The sequence below is a fragment of the Dermacentor silvarum genome, chromosome 4 (assembly GCF_013339745.2).
Source record: "Dermacentor silvarum isolate Dsil-2018 chromosome 4, BIME_Dsil_1.4, whole genome shotgun sequence".
NCBI classification, from domain to species: Eukaryota; Metazoa; Arthropoda; class Arachnida; order Ixodida; family Ixodidae; genus Dermacentor; species Dermacentor silvarum.
In genome coordinates, this window is record NC_051157.2 from 187,578,957 (window position 1) to 187,592,410 (window position 13,454).

At 50.9% G+C, this 13,454-nt stretch overlaps 1 protein-coding gene across 1 annotated transcript in view; it reads left to right on the forward strand.

Moving 5' to 3' along the window:
• Positions 1 to 204: 204 nt before the first annotated feature.
• Positions 205 to 13,454, forward strand: part of LOC119449113 (A disintegrin and metalloproteinase with thrombospondin motifs 13-like) — a 104,942-nt gene continuing 91,692 nt past the window's right edge. Inside the window, exon 1 of the mRNA XM_049666654.1 lies at positions 205 to 522. Within this exon, the coding sequence (XP_049522611.1) occupies positions 205 to 522 (318 nt within the window). The remainder of the gene's footprint in view (positions 523 to 13,454) is intronic.

Sequence of the window (13,454 nt, forward strand, 5' to 3'; positions counted from 1 at the left end):
ATCAAGGGCGTCGTCAATGCGAAGCATAGGGTATACGTCCTTTCGAGTGGTCTTATTGAGGGCCCGGTAATCGACGCAAAAGTGCACGGAACCGTCTTTTTTTCGCACCAAAACAACCGGATGTATGTTTTGATAAGTACCAATAGTGCCGAAGTCGTAGCTGGCCTCAGAGTCGATTCCAGATACACAGTTCTCGGTGCACGCATGCTCGGTGGATCTTCCACGGCGCTCATCACTTTAGACGGGCCACACGTCCCGTACTACATCACCTACCAAAGTGGGGACTATCGCTGTAAGCCCTATCGAAAGTCCGTGCAGTACTGCCGGACGTGTGGTGCCATTGGACATAGACAAGAGATCTGCCCCAGTCCCAGAAAACACTTCTGCTACAAGTGCGGACAAGACGCAGTACTCGGGGATCACGAATGCCTACCCAAGTGCAAAATATGCGAAGAAGCACACGAGACCGCCGGAAAGGAGTGGTGCAAGAAGAAGCTAAGACCCAACCCACCACCTTACCAAGTGAGACAACAACAACTTAACAAGGCAAAAGTCCGAGACAGCCATTGCAATTTAAGCAGCGATGACGAATTTCCCAAGCTAGAGAACCCGTCCACAAGCTCGGGCAGTGCACCGCGACGCCCTGCCGGCCAAAGCAAGTCTAGGTCTAGGTCCAGGTCTGTCGTACTATCGAGGTCCAAGTTTGGCACGAGATCCGGAACGCGCTCCGTTCAACGAATCAACTATGCTGCTGCAGCGCGGGGTTACTCTCACAACACGAGCACTTCGGATTTCTCGACTGCAGACACCGCGGCGCTGAGGGTTCTGGAGAACATTATTCGAAATCAGCAGAAGGCGCTGCAAAGCCTTCGCGACCATATCTAAAGCCAAGGCGCCGTCATCGACAAGGTCACACAACTATGCCAAGAACGAGAAGAAATTATACACAAGCAGAACGACAACATCGAGAAGTTCACTCAATTATGCCAAGAACAGCAACTAGCTAAACAACAAGCCAAGAACCTCACGAAACAAGAAGTTGAGGCTGTCGTGGAGGAGAAGATTGTACACGTCATCGAAAGGAAACTCGAGGCTCTAATTGAATCGAAGCTCACAGTGATAGTTCAGTCCAAGATCGAAGCAATCTTACAAGCGAAATTGCAGCCAATTCATACCCAAATCGGCAACAGGTTCACGACACTCAGCCACACCATGGACACTCATGCAGCCCAAATCAATGAGATGAAATCCCAGCTTACTAACTTCATAGCCCGAGGCTCTAATTGAATCGAAGCTCACAGTGATAGTTCAGTCCAAGATCGAAGCAATCTTACAAGCGAAATTGCAGCCAATTCATACCCAAATCGGCAACAGATTCACGACACTCAGCCACACCATGGACACTCATGCAGCCCAAATCAATGAGATGAAATCCCAGCTTACTAACTTCATAGCCCATGTCAAGAACAACTACATGAGCCACGCGGAACTTGAGGAAGGGCACGGAAGGAAGAAACGACGGCCACACAGCAAGACGCCTTCCCGCTCGAACTCTCTTGAACGGGAGCACGTTAACGCACCTGCGACTCCTGTGGCTTGCAAACTCTAACTGCAAAACTCCCATTTCGCAATCGACTTTCCGCATCTGGCACTGGAACCAGTAGTGCCAGATGTCAGTTCTGGCACTACTGGTTCTGGCACTACTACTCAACAAAGTGGTGGCTACGTAGATGCTCCGTCGATTACCACACAAACAACTGATCCTACAGACCCCGCTTAGCAAATCTACAAGAATATCTAAAGACAAGTCAACCAGACATCATCGCCCTCCAAGAGACCAACACCAAAAAAGTTAGGCTTCCAGGATACAACACCCTCACCATAACCAGAAGAACCGCCATACTTCTCAAGAAGACAATTACGGCCCAAGAACACAGGATAGAAGACACGACGATTGAGAACACTATAGTGGAAATCATACCCGACCGCAAGTCGCACCAAAGCCTCTACGTGGCTAACGGATACAGCCCACCGCAAGACCAGCTCGCGGACTACGATCACTTCATCCGCGAACTCCGAAAACGCACAAGAGGCCACCGCCTCGTAGTCGTAGGGGACTTCAACGCCCCGCACACGGCCTGGGGCTATGCCACCACCACGAAGAAAGGCGCGAGAGTCCACGACGCCACTCACCAACACGGCCTCACGTTGTGGAACGATTCGCTCCAGCCTACGAGAGTCGGAAACAGTGTCTCAAGAGACACCAACCCCGACCTTACCTTTACGCGGGACGTGAAGAACGCGATCTGGACCTGTCTCCCAGACACTCTTGATAGTGACCACCACATCGTTCAACTCGACATCGAGCACGCACGTCGACCGGCCAGGACTGGCAGGGCAAGAATAACGGAATGGAATGCCTTCAGAACTGAGCTCGACGATCAAACTACCATATCGGACATCGTCGCCTGGCTCAAACAGATCCTGGATACCGCCGAACGGTTCACAAAAATCATCCAACTTGATGACGATCACCCCGCCATAGACACCCACCTACTCCACCTCTGGGAGGCCAGAAGGGCCCTACTCAAGAGATGGAAGAAGCAAAAACTCAACACGCAACTCAGGAAAAGAATCGCCCTAGTGACAGAACAGTCGCAGGAATATGCTGAACAGTTAGCCAGAAACAACTGGCGCGCCTTCTGCGATAAGCTTCAGGCCACGCTCAGTACCAAGAAAACGTGGCACCTGCTGCGCGCTCTTCTCGACGAAGGCCCCACCAAGACGCAGCAACGGCAACACATCCGTCGATTAGCACACAACTACGACGGCGCGGAGGAAGACCTACTCCGCGAACTATGCAACAAGCTCCGTGGTCCCTCCGAACCAGCGACAACCACGCCACTCAAAGAATATGAAGGCAGACCCAACGCTGACTTGGACCGGCCCTTCACACCAGCAGAGCTCCAAGCAGCCATCTCCAAGCTCACGAGAAACGCGAGCCCAGGCAAGGACAGGATAGTGAACAAGCACCTACGACAGCTGCCCCAACAGGCCTTGACGGCTCTCGTCCGGTATTACAACGAGTGCTGGGACAAAGGACAGCTGCCGGCCGCGTGAAAGCACTCGGAAGTGCTCATGATACCAAAGCCCAACAAGCCCACAGCTCTCGAGAACCTGAGACCAATCTCTCTCACTTCGTGCGTTGGTAAGCTGTTTGAGTATATGGTCCACGACCGGCTCTCATCGCACCTCGAAGACAATGGGCACTATCCAGACACCATGTTTGACTTCCGCCAGCTTCTTTCTACGCAAGACGTCTTTCTTCTCCAAAAGGATCACCTCATTGACCACCTCAGCAAGAATACCAAGTCGTGTATCCTTGCCAACGACGTGAAGGGCGCATTTGACAATGTCAGCCACGAAGCGATACTACAAAACATCGAGGAGACCGCCTGCGGTTCAAAGACCTACGGCTATGTCCGTAACTTCCTCACCGGCCGGACGGCTACGGTGGGGATATCCAACTTACGCAGTAAGGAATTCAAGCTGCCGAACAGGGGAACGCCGCAAGGCTCCGTCGTGTCGCCCCTCCTATTCAACGTGGCACTCCTCAAGCTCCCCCGGCTTCTCGAAAACATCCCAGGCCTGCGTCACGCCTTCTACGCGGACGAGATCACGCTCTGGACGCGAGGAACGAGCACCGGAGAGCGAGAACGTTGCCTTCAAGAAGCGGTTGATGTTATCGAGCACTACCTTGATAGCTGCGGCCTCCACTGCGCACCTGAGAAATCGGAGCTACTCGTACTCAAGCCACGCACGAGGGGTAGACCTCCGACCTGCGAAGCTCCAGACCCATGCGTCACGCTCAACGGGATCCAAATACCGAAGGTCGCCTCGCTTCGAGTACTAGGCTTGCACCTGCACCGAGATGAATCAGGAGTCGCCACGCTCCCACGGCTCCAACGCACAATCTCCCAACTCACACACCTCGTAAGGAGAGTAGCCAATCGACGCAGTCGCCTCAAGGAGCAAGACACCCTGAGAGTCGTTGAAGCTCTACTGACCAGCAGAATAACGTACGCAACCCCGTACCTGGCTCTCAAGAATTGCAAAGTCGACAAGCTCAATGTCATCATCCGCAAAGCTACGAAGCTCGCCATGGGTCTACCGCCCATGGCGTCTACCACCCGACTTCTCAAAATGGGTGCTCATAACACCTGGCAAGAGCTGGTGGAAGCCCAGAAAATCAACCAACTCGAGAGGCTGAAGCTCACGCCGACGCGCCTTGCGCGCCTCGGCTACGGAGAACGCTACATCTGCGACGCCGACCGCAAGGTCAAGATTCCGCCATGCTTAAGAGAATCCTTGAGCATCGACAAGCTACCGCGCAACATGCATCCCGAGCATCATCGGGGCATAGCCTCCTCTATATATAGAGGAGGCTATGTTCGGGGACGCTCGAGTCGACGCCAACCGAAGACGCCACAAACACGATCCAGATGCTCGCTACGTAGACTGCGTCCAAATACCCGGGAAGAACCGCTTACGCCCTGAGTGTGGTTGACTCGAGAGCCAAAGAACTGGCATCAGCCACAGTCAGGGTGCGGAACTCGGAGACAGCGGAAGAAGCGGCGATCGCCCTCGCCACCACCACGAGCACGAACGCGGTCGCAGTCTTCACGGACTCCCAATCCGCAGTACGCAATTACACGAGAGGCCGAATATCGGTGAAAGCAGTCAAAATTCTGCAGAAAAGAAGCATTCCGCTCTCTTACACCTGCGTTACATGGGTACCAGGGCACGAGGAGCTCGAGGGAAACGAAGCGGCACACGCCGCTGCCCGCGATCACGTCAACCGGGCCTCTCTCGCCACCTCGCGAGACCCCCGACCACCTGGTGACTCAGCGGAAGCGGAGACAATACCCCCCACGTATAACACCATCCTCCAACACTACCGACTGGGACTCAGGGTGTACCCGCCACCTCATCCAAAACTGACGAAAGAGGAAAGTACCGCATTCCGAAGACTGCAGAGCAATACGTACACCCATGGGATCCTCATGCATCGCATCCACCCTACACTACACACTTACAACTGCCCGATCTGCGCCGTGCCAGGCACTCTGGCTCATTTGCTACTCGAGTGCCCGTGGCGCCCCGAAGATGCCGTTACCAAACATACAACGTCCGAAGACGTGAACCTCCTCGCCGAGACGTGGGAGGCCAAGATCTCCACCCCGGCCCTGGACGAACAACGACGTCTTGTCGCCAGAGCCCGGGATGCTATCGCGGCCAGAGGATTCCTGGAATGAGGGACCCTCCCACCTAGAGTGATCCACAGCTCAAACGCTCGGGAACACCGTCTCGAAAATTAAAGTTTATTTCATCATCACCATCAAAACAACCGGAGATGACCAAGGGCTAGCTGAGGGCCGGATGACCTTCTGTTGTAACATGTCCGTGACATTTTCTTCTATGATTTTCCGCTCGGCTAGCGACACGCGGTACGGGCGACGGCGCACTATCGACGCTTCGTCTGTCTGAATGCGATGCGCTGCAGCTGTGGTTTGGCCGAGAGTCGACGAATGAACATCAAAAGAATTTGCGTGTTTGTTCAACAAAGCAAGCAGCTGCTGCATCTGTGAAGGTGGCAAGTAACTGCTGAAGGCTGCAATAAGGGCGGAGGGAGAAGCAGTAGCACAAATAGAAGGGTCTTTGGAAGACATAGTCGTAAGGAGCACGACGCATACAGGCCCTGGGTCTGCCGCGCAAGCCACTGTGGTTCTTTGCGGAAGGAGAATTTTCTCCGATGTCGCGTTCGTGGCGGTGACAAGCGCCGAGCAATTGTAAAATCAAACCACACCTGGCTCAAAAGCGAAGCCTTTATGAAGGCAACGGGAAGAGGGCAAGACCAAGACGTCACCATGGTCGATATCGGTCGACATAATGGTAATAATGCGCTGTCGGCCGGGAGGCAGTTCGGTATCTTCCGCAGCGATCAGGCGCAACGGCGTGTACCTATCTTCCCCAAGTAAGTAGCTGGTGTCCCTAAGATGGACGACGCGTTGGCCACAACAAATAGCCGCGGAAGCAGAAGAGAGAAAAATCCCACCCTACAATAAGTTGAGGAGCGCACGGGGACAGCACAGCTAATTGTATATGGTGCAGGATATCATCAATCAGGACACGGGCAGTGCAAAGAGTGGAAGGTCGAACAGGGTCTTCTTGGGCTGCAACTAGCGTAGGTCCATCGTATGGCGTCGTGACTTTTCTGAGACGGGAACATAAATCAGCGTGAATAACAGAAATAGTCGCACCTGTGTCGACCAACGCATCGACGGACACTCCTTGGACAGACACCGAGAGCATATTGCATGGGCGCGCTGGAGGAATATCAGTCCTGGTGTCGTATGCAGTTTGTCCTCAAAAACTGCATCGCTTAGTTTTCCGGACGAATGTTAGAGTTGAGGGAGACGGGCCGTAGTGGTGACGTGGAGCGGCGAAACGGCGAAGGGGAGCGGTACTGGCTGAACGGTAAGTGCTGCGGTCTTCAGTCGATGCGGGCGGAGAAGTAGAGCGGAACGGAGGTGAACAGAAACGCCGGCTTTGGGCAGAGACTCAACCGGAAAAGTTGCGTTCAGAGATGTCGTATCCCCGACGCTCTTCCTGCTGGCGCTTGCGGCAGAAACGTGAAATATGGCCGCGATAGCCGCAGTAATAGCACGTGGGACGTGACGGACGCCATGGCGGATAGTACAGGGGGCTAGGTGCTCCGGGAGTCAGTGCAGTCACATGGGCTGATGAAAGCTCGGGCGGAATCGACGAGATGTTTACTGGAGGCGCGGCAGCAACCGACGCGTACGTGGGTAGTGGCACCGTGGAGTTGACGTTGCCTGGAGGCGTAGCAGCAACGTCCGCGTGCGTTGGCAGGGGACGAGAGACGGAGGGTTGCACGCGCGTGGAGCAGGTCAAGGACGCCAGTTCATCCCTGATGATGTCACGCAAGGTTGCGCTAGAAGGCGCGCTGGGGCACACGGACGGTGACGACAAGCCCATTGACTGTATTTCTTCGCGTATCATAGTTCGTATCACGACACGCAGATGTGGGTCCGCCGTAGAAGAATAGTCGCCAAAGTCCGGCTGAAGGCGAAGACACTCAAGATCGTCGAGGCGCTGACACGTTGTGACAATGTCAGCGATTGTAGCGGGGTTCTTGATGGCAAGGGCATTGAAGGCGACTGATCAAATGCCTTTCAGAATGTGGCGCACTTTGTCTGACTCTGGCATAGGTAAACTCATACGGCGGCAAAGCGCAAGAGCATCCTCTATGTACGATGTGTAAGACTCGCCTGGCTGCTGTTGGCGAGTATCGAGGGTTTTCTATGCGATGGTAGAACGATCGGCCGGTGTACCAAATACTTTGCGCAGCCGCTGCTTGAAGGCAGCCCAGTCAGTAAAGTATATCTCGTGGTTGAAGAACCATGTCTTCGCCACACCAGTCAGGCAGAAGGAGACGTGGCGGAGCTTGTTGAGGTCGTCCCAACGATTAGCGGAACTTACTCGCTCGTAGTCAGTCGAGCCAGTCCTCCACATCTTCTTCACGAAGACCAGCGAGGAGATGGGGGTCACGCTGGTGGCTGCTTAGGATGTAAGGAGCGGCTGGTGGTGTAAGAACGGTAGCGGTAGAAGTAGAAGGTGGTGCGTCCTCAGACATGCTAGCGGACAGTGGGCCCAAGCGGCGGCCTGAACGTAGCTCCAGGGGGTAGAATGAGCGGGCAGAGGACTGAGGATAGAAGAGCAACTCCACCACTTATGACGTCTCTGTTGGCACGACGTTTATTCGGCCCGAGTATTCGGGAGCGAACCAGCAAAAGCACACACCCGATGATGATGATGATCACAACTAACTGCAGATGAGGATCGCGCAACATAGGATGATGATGATAATATACAGATGAAGAAGGCGTGCGTAAGAAACGCCCACAATATGTATGTATATATACATATATATATATATATATATATATATATATATATATATATATATTGTTACAAGCATGAATGTCTTGTGTTTAAGCTGTAGTGGGACACAGATAACAGGTGTGGAAGAAAAGGACGTTTTGCCAAGCGATCACGGAACTTAGGCTGGCACTCAAGACCGTCGGTTACGTCGTGTCCCAATCAACCCGCTCTTCACAGAATAACCCGTAACAGAGTGGTGGAGGTGCTGGGTACACGACGTCGACGTACTACGGAGTCCCAAGCGCTTGAATTTCGCCGGAGCCGCCACCTTGCCAGTCTCTCGCCAACAACAGTCATCATGCCACAGCACGGAGGACCAGACCCTGCGCCAGTTGCAACCGCGCAAGGGTCAACGGCAGCTGCACCCACACAGAATTACATGGAACCACGCTCGTTCGTGGGAAGAGCGGGAGAAGACGTGGACGAGTGGCTTACGCACTACAATCGGGTGAGCCGATATAACAACTGGAACTCGGTCACCAAGCTTTACAACGTCGTCCTATTTATGAGGGAAACCGCACTGATGTGGTTCGAGAATCACAGAGTCTTTAACAACATGGGAACGGTTTGTTGAGGAGGGGCTTCATTCGTTCGTGCGCCAACTCGAGCAGGTCGTCCTTTTGCTCTCTTGCGCTCGCCCTTCTCCTACTCCCACGACCGCGCTCGCGAGCGAAGCCCTTTTTAGGGCTCCCAAAGGAATGGGACCTTAGCTTTTCTTTTCTCTCGCTACATGAGTATGTAGCTCGCACCTCTACCATGCTTACCAACATGGATGACAACCAGGAGCGCGCATCCTCGGACTCTGACGCAAGCGGTCTCGACCGCTCCCGCCACCTCGAAGCTCTCTTCAAGGAGACTCGAAGAATTCTTCGTTCGCGTCAAGCTTACGCCTCCTCTCCGAAATGAAAGAGAGGCATCAAAGCCCGAATCACGACCTCTGACCGTATCTGTGCACCTCCCAAAAGACCCCTCCGACCCATTTCAAAGGAGCATTCTTTGGCAAGGCAACGTTCCTGAACGCAACCCTCGGCTGCTGGTGACCATGCACCACCTGTCACCGAGGATGAACCCGCTGTGGTGAGCTCACATCTAGTCTCGCCCCATGCTGCGGGTCCACTCGCTGCCACAACTCAGCCCTCTACCCCTGCCACTCTCGAACAAGTCACTCCACAAGTCGCGCCCATTGTGCCCACTGACTGTGACGGAAACGAGGAATGCAGCGGCGAGAGTCACGAGTCTATCTCAGAATCCTCCCCAAGCAGCGCCAGTATTCCTTCTGGCTCATTACACTATGGATACACCAGCACTCAGCTGTCACCTGCTGCTGACAGCTGCGCGTCGTCATCCCTCAGTGATAGCAACGATACTTCCACCTCATCCAGCCACGGTTCCGACACGGCGTCGTCGTAATTTCCCGAAACCCACGCCGGGAGCGCCAACACCCCCAAGTCGGCCCTCTCTTTGCCTGTCTCAACAGTCTACCCAACGCCGCCTCGTCTGCTGCAGAGAACGGGCTTTACAGAGAACACAGCCACAGCGGCCTCCTGTGAGGAGAGTGACGTCACCGCGCCAGAGCGCTGCTCACTCTCAGCCACGGTGGAAGAATATTTAGGTGTTGACTAGAGTGTACTAGACAATGGTCGAGTGGGCCGAACGGCGCTATGCCGCTGAGACGCCGCGTGTGGAAAAATAGTGCGAGGGCGCTGCGAGCGAACTGGATTGGGGCGGAGACGCGCTCCGCGGCATATTCAACGTACTTTCGCTGCGGGCGCCGAGGCCGATTGCGCATAGTACGCTCTTAAAATAGTGCTTTATTTCAACTGCAAATTTATGTTTACACCATTTTGCCAAACATATATATTTGACGCATGGATTATACAATGCGACGTCTTCAATTTTGCGGTTGTTGTCAAGCGCGTCGTCTGCTAGCGAGCGCGGGACGCCCAGTTTTTCTCGCAGAACCTCTGTGCAGTACATTTTTTAAGTGTTTTAGTTGCTTCGGTGTGCCCATGACTCTCGACGGCCTGTACCAAATGTAGTTTTAGCCATGTGAACTGCTGTTTTTACTACTGTCCTCTAAAAGTAACTCGTATCTCTGCACCATGAAGGCTACGTTGAAAATTTTATTATTGATACCGTGTCATTTTACGCGCGCTTCTTGTTGCTGGATATTTATCATGGACAATGATCGAAGAAAACAATATTAGAGTGAAATAAACCAGGTTTATTAACTGCGTGGCGCGAAGAATGACCAATGTGTTTGTGGGTAATTAAATCAAAGGGAACATAGACACATATATGCACGATATATATCTATGGAAAAAAATAAGAAATCGTCTAAATGCAATAATTTAAAAAGTGAGAACTACCGACCGGAATAAGCGCACGTATTTGCAGTAACAAACACACTTACTAGTGAATACTGCAAATAAAACTCGCATTCGCAGAAATAATATGCATAGCAGGCACAACCATCTTTATATATATATATATATATATATATATATATATATGTGTGTGTGTGTGTGTGTGTGTGTCGTGGCTGTTGCGCAGAGGCGCAGTTCCTGAGAGAATTCACGGACGGGTGGTAATAAGTCCTGCTTAACAAGTTCCTAGCTCTCAATCAATATAAACGCCCCGTTTTAGGGCAACCTGTAAATCTGCTAACTTGATTCAGACAAGGATTTTTAACAGTCTCACCGTGTTTTCAACCCATTAAAACTGAGTGCCCCGTGTGGCGCCACACTTATCTTCTTCAACGAACGCAACAGATCTGCACATATCTCTACGTGTATGTGAGCCATGCCGTTCCTTTAATTGTTTCATTATGGTCGTTATGATAGTGCACCGAATAACTGAAAGCAGCTGTTTATAATATACAAGCTTCTGAGTTAAGCAGTCATACATTTGGGAACGGCATTACATTTATGCATGAAATGTATGATAAGCGTAACATGTTTTTCTCGGAAATCAGACTCGAGAATAATTTATGTTGTTGACACCCCCAGAAATAATGCCGAAGAACGCAGCCACCTGCTTTTTTTCTTTTTTTAATATAAGCAAATTCTTCTGTTTTACGTGGCAAAACCACGATATGATTAAGGCACCCGGTTTATATAGTTTTTGCCACCTGGGGTTCTTTAACGTGCACCTAAATAGAAGTAAACGAGTCTTTTTCCATTTCGTTCCCCATCGAATTCCGCGACCTGGATTCAACCCCTGTGCTCAAGACCGTATCCACTATACTATATAGCCACTAATTAGGCTACCGCGCAAACTTTCTTTTCTTTTTATTTTTTTGAAGTATCGACTGGAAAAAAAAATCCACGTACGGCTTACGGCCAAATATTAGCATATAGAATGACCGCTTTAGGCTATGGGATGAAATATCTTTGTACGCATTTTTTATATTATTGTCTAATAAAATTCCCCTTTGATTTGATTTAATTAACTAAAACCGTTTTCGGCGCCCGAGGTCCGACTGTAATAAATGACCCCTTAACGATTACTCCGCATTCTGTTACGCGAGAAAGGCGAAAATTGAATGAAATGTTCCGCTGCAGCTTTTTTTTTCTATAACAATACTTCCCGTAAATCTGAGGACAAGGCGCCGGATGGGCAGCTATGTTTTATTTGTTTGAGGCGGCAAGCAGGAAGGTTGCATATCGTTCTCCTTCTGCGTTTCGCAGGACCTACTGATGAAAAACTTTGTGTGCAACAATACACACGAGAGATACATGCTGCTTGAAGAACGAGAAAAGTATTTTTTGTGTGAAGGGAATCGTACAATAACATAGTAGAAAGAAAGCCGACACTGCGGCCGCAATGCACGCGCATTGACCGAGCGGTATTAAAAAATTATAAAAAATAAATAAAGGCAAGAAAGAAAGTAATTTATTCTTAAGGCATAAATACATGTCATATGCAATTATGAACCCCATTTGAGCGGTCTGAACGCAAATACCAGCGCGCGAAGTATTACGAATGACCCTGCCGAGCAGTATCGCCAGCAGTTTCCAACGGCGCGACCTTGATATGGCCCAATCCACTTCGACCGCAGCGCCGCCCCAGTATTTTTCCACGTCGGGCGCCTCACGGCAAAGCATGCGCCGCCCCAGCCGCTCGTCCCACTCGACCATATTCTAGTACACTCTAGTGTTGACACTGCGCGCGAGCGAGCGTCCAGATTATGTTCGGCCGCGCGCGGGCGCACCGAGTAGCTCTGCTGCGAGCAGATAGAGGGCGCCGTGGCCAGCGGTCCAGCTTAGCGGCGCCGGCGGCTTGGCATTCCTCTGCCTTCGCTAAATTTCGTTCGTAGTGGAGTGAGTAAATCTCAAAGCGCGAAAAAAAATCGTTATTTCACATTAAGTGATAAGTGTACCAGGCTTCGCTAACATGAAGGTTCCTTGTGCAGGGCGTGGATGACGTCAAACGGATCAATCGGGCAGCACTCAAAGCCCACTGAAGTTACCCTCGCGCGCTCAATTTGTTCGTCCGGTCTAGCGGTTCATCCAAGCATAAAAAAACGAAAGTGTTAGCCCACGTGCTACCCCTCGATCAGAAGAAAATAGTGACTGCACCAGAAAATGTATTTCATGCTTATCGCTGTTTCCATTTACACTCAGAAAACCATTCAATCATCGTTGCGCGAATTCAATGTGGCCGCGATATAAATAAGAAATGAAACGGCGCAAGCTTGCCATATGCAATGCACTAGAGCAAAGTGGCTGTTCATGGCTAGAACTTATGATGAGAATGCACATCAGCTATGTAAAAACTCTTTCAAATGGGAATTATTAGGCGGGACGAAGGCAGGCGTCTATCTTGAATTAGAGCATCACTACCACAGTTTACTGATGAAAACCTGAGCAAATGCCTTTTTTTATCCCATTCCACTTAACATGACCGTGTATATTATTCATTGGGCTATCGTCCATGAGGACTGAGTGACTCTGGCAGGATCTAAAAAAGAAGAGGTAACTTTCTTTTTTCTTAAATTGCATATGAGAATGTGCCAATGTAAGCGTGTTTGACAATGCATGCTACAGCCTGTCCACAAATACACTTACACCCACCACACAATAATCCCATAGACCTTTTTGCATAGACACAATACGAAAAAACTTGTGCATGAAGCAGCTCGATAATTTTAATAGGTGATAAAACATCCCAGAAGCTTGCGGTCTCTCATACACTCCCACAATGGAAAAAATGTATAAAAACATGCAAGCGTGTAATATACACCGCATGCGCATGTAAAAAAATTCAGTAGCCAGGGTGGAACAAATTTGAAAATCAGGACACATCTGCACAGAAAAAACAGCAGTATTTTACAGGGTGCATAAATATTTTCAAAGTATGAAAATGTCACGTAGCTAACAGAACCATAGTAATGTGCCGTCCCTGGGATATCGGTATTTTTTACATTT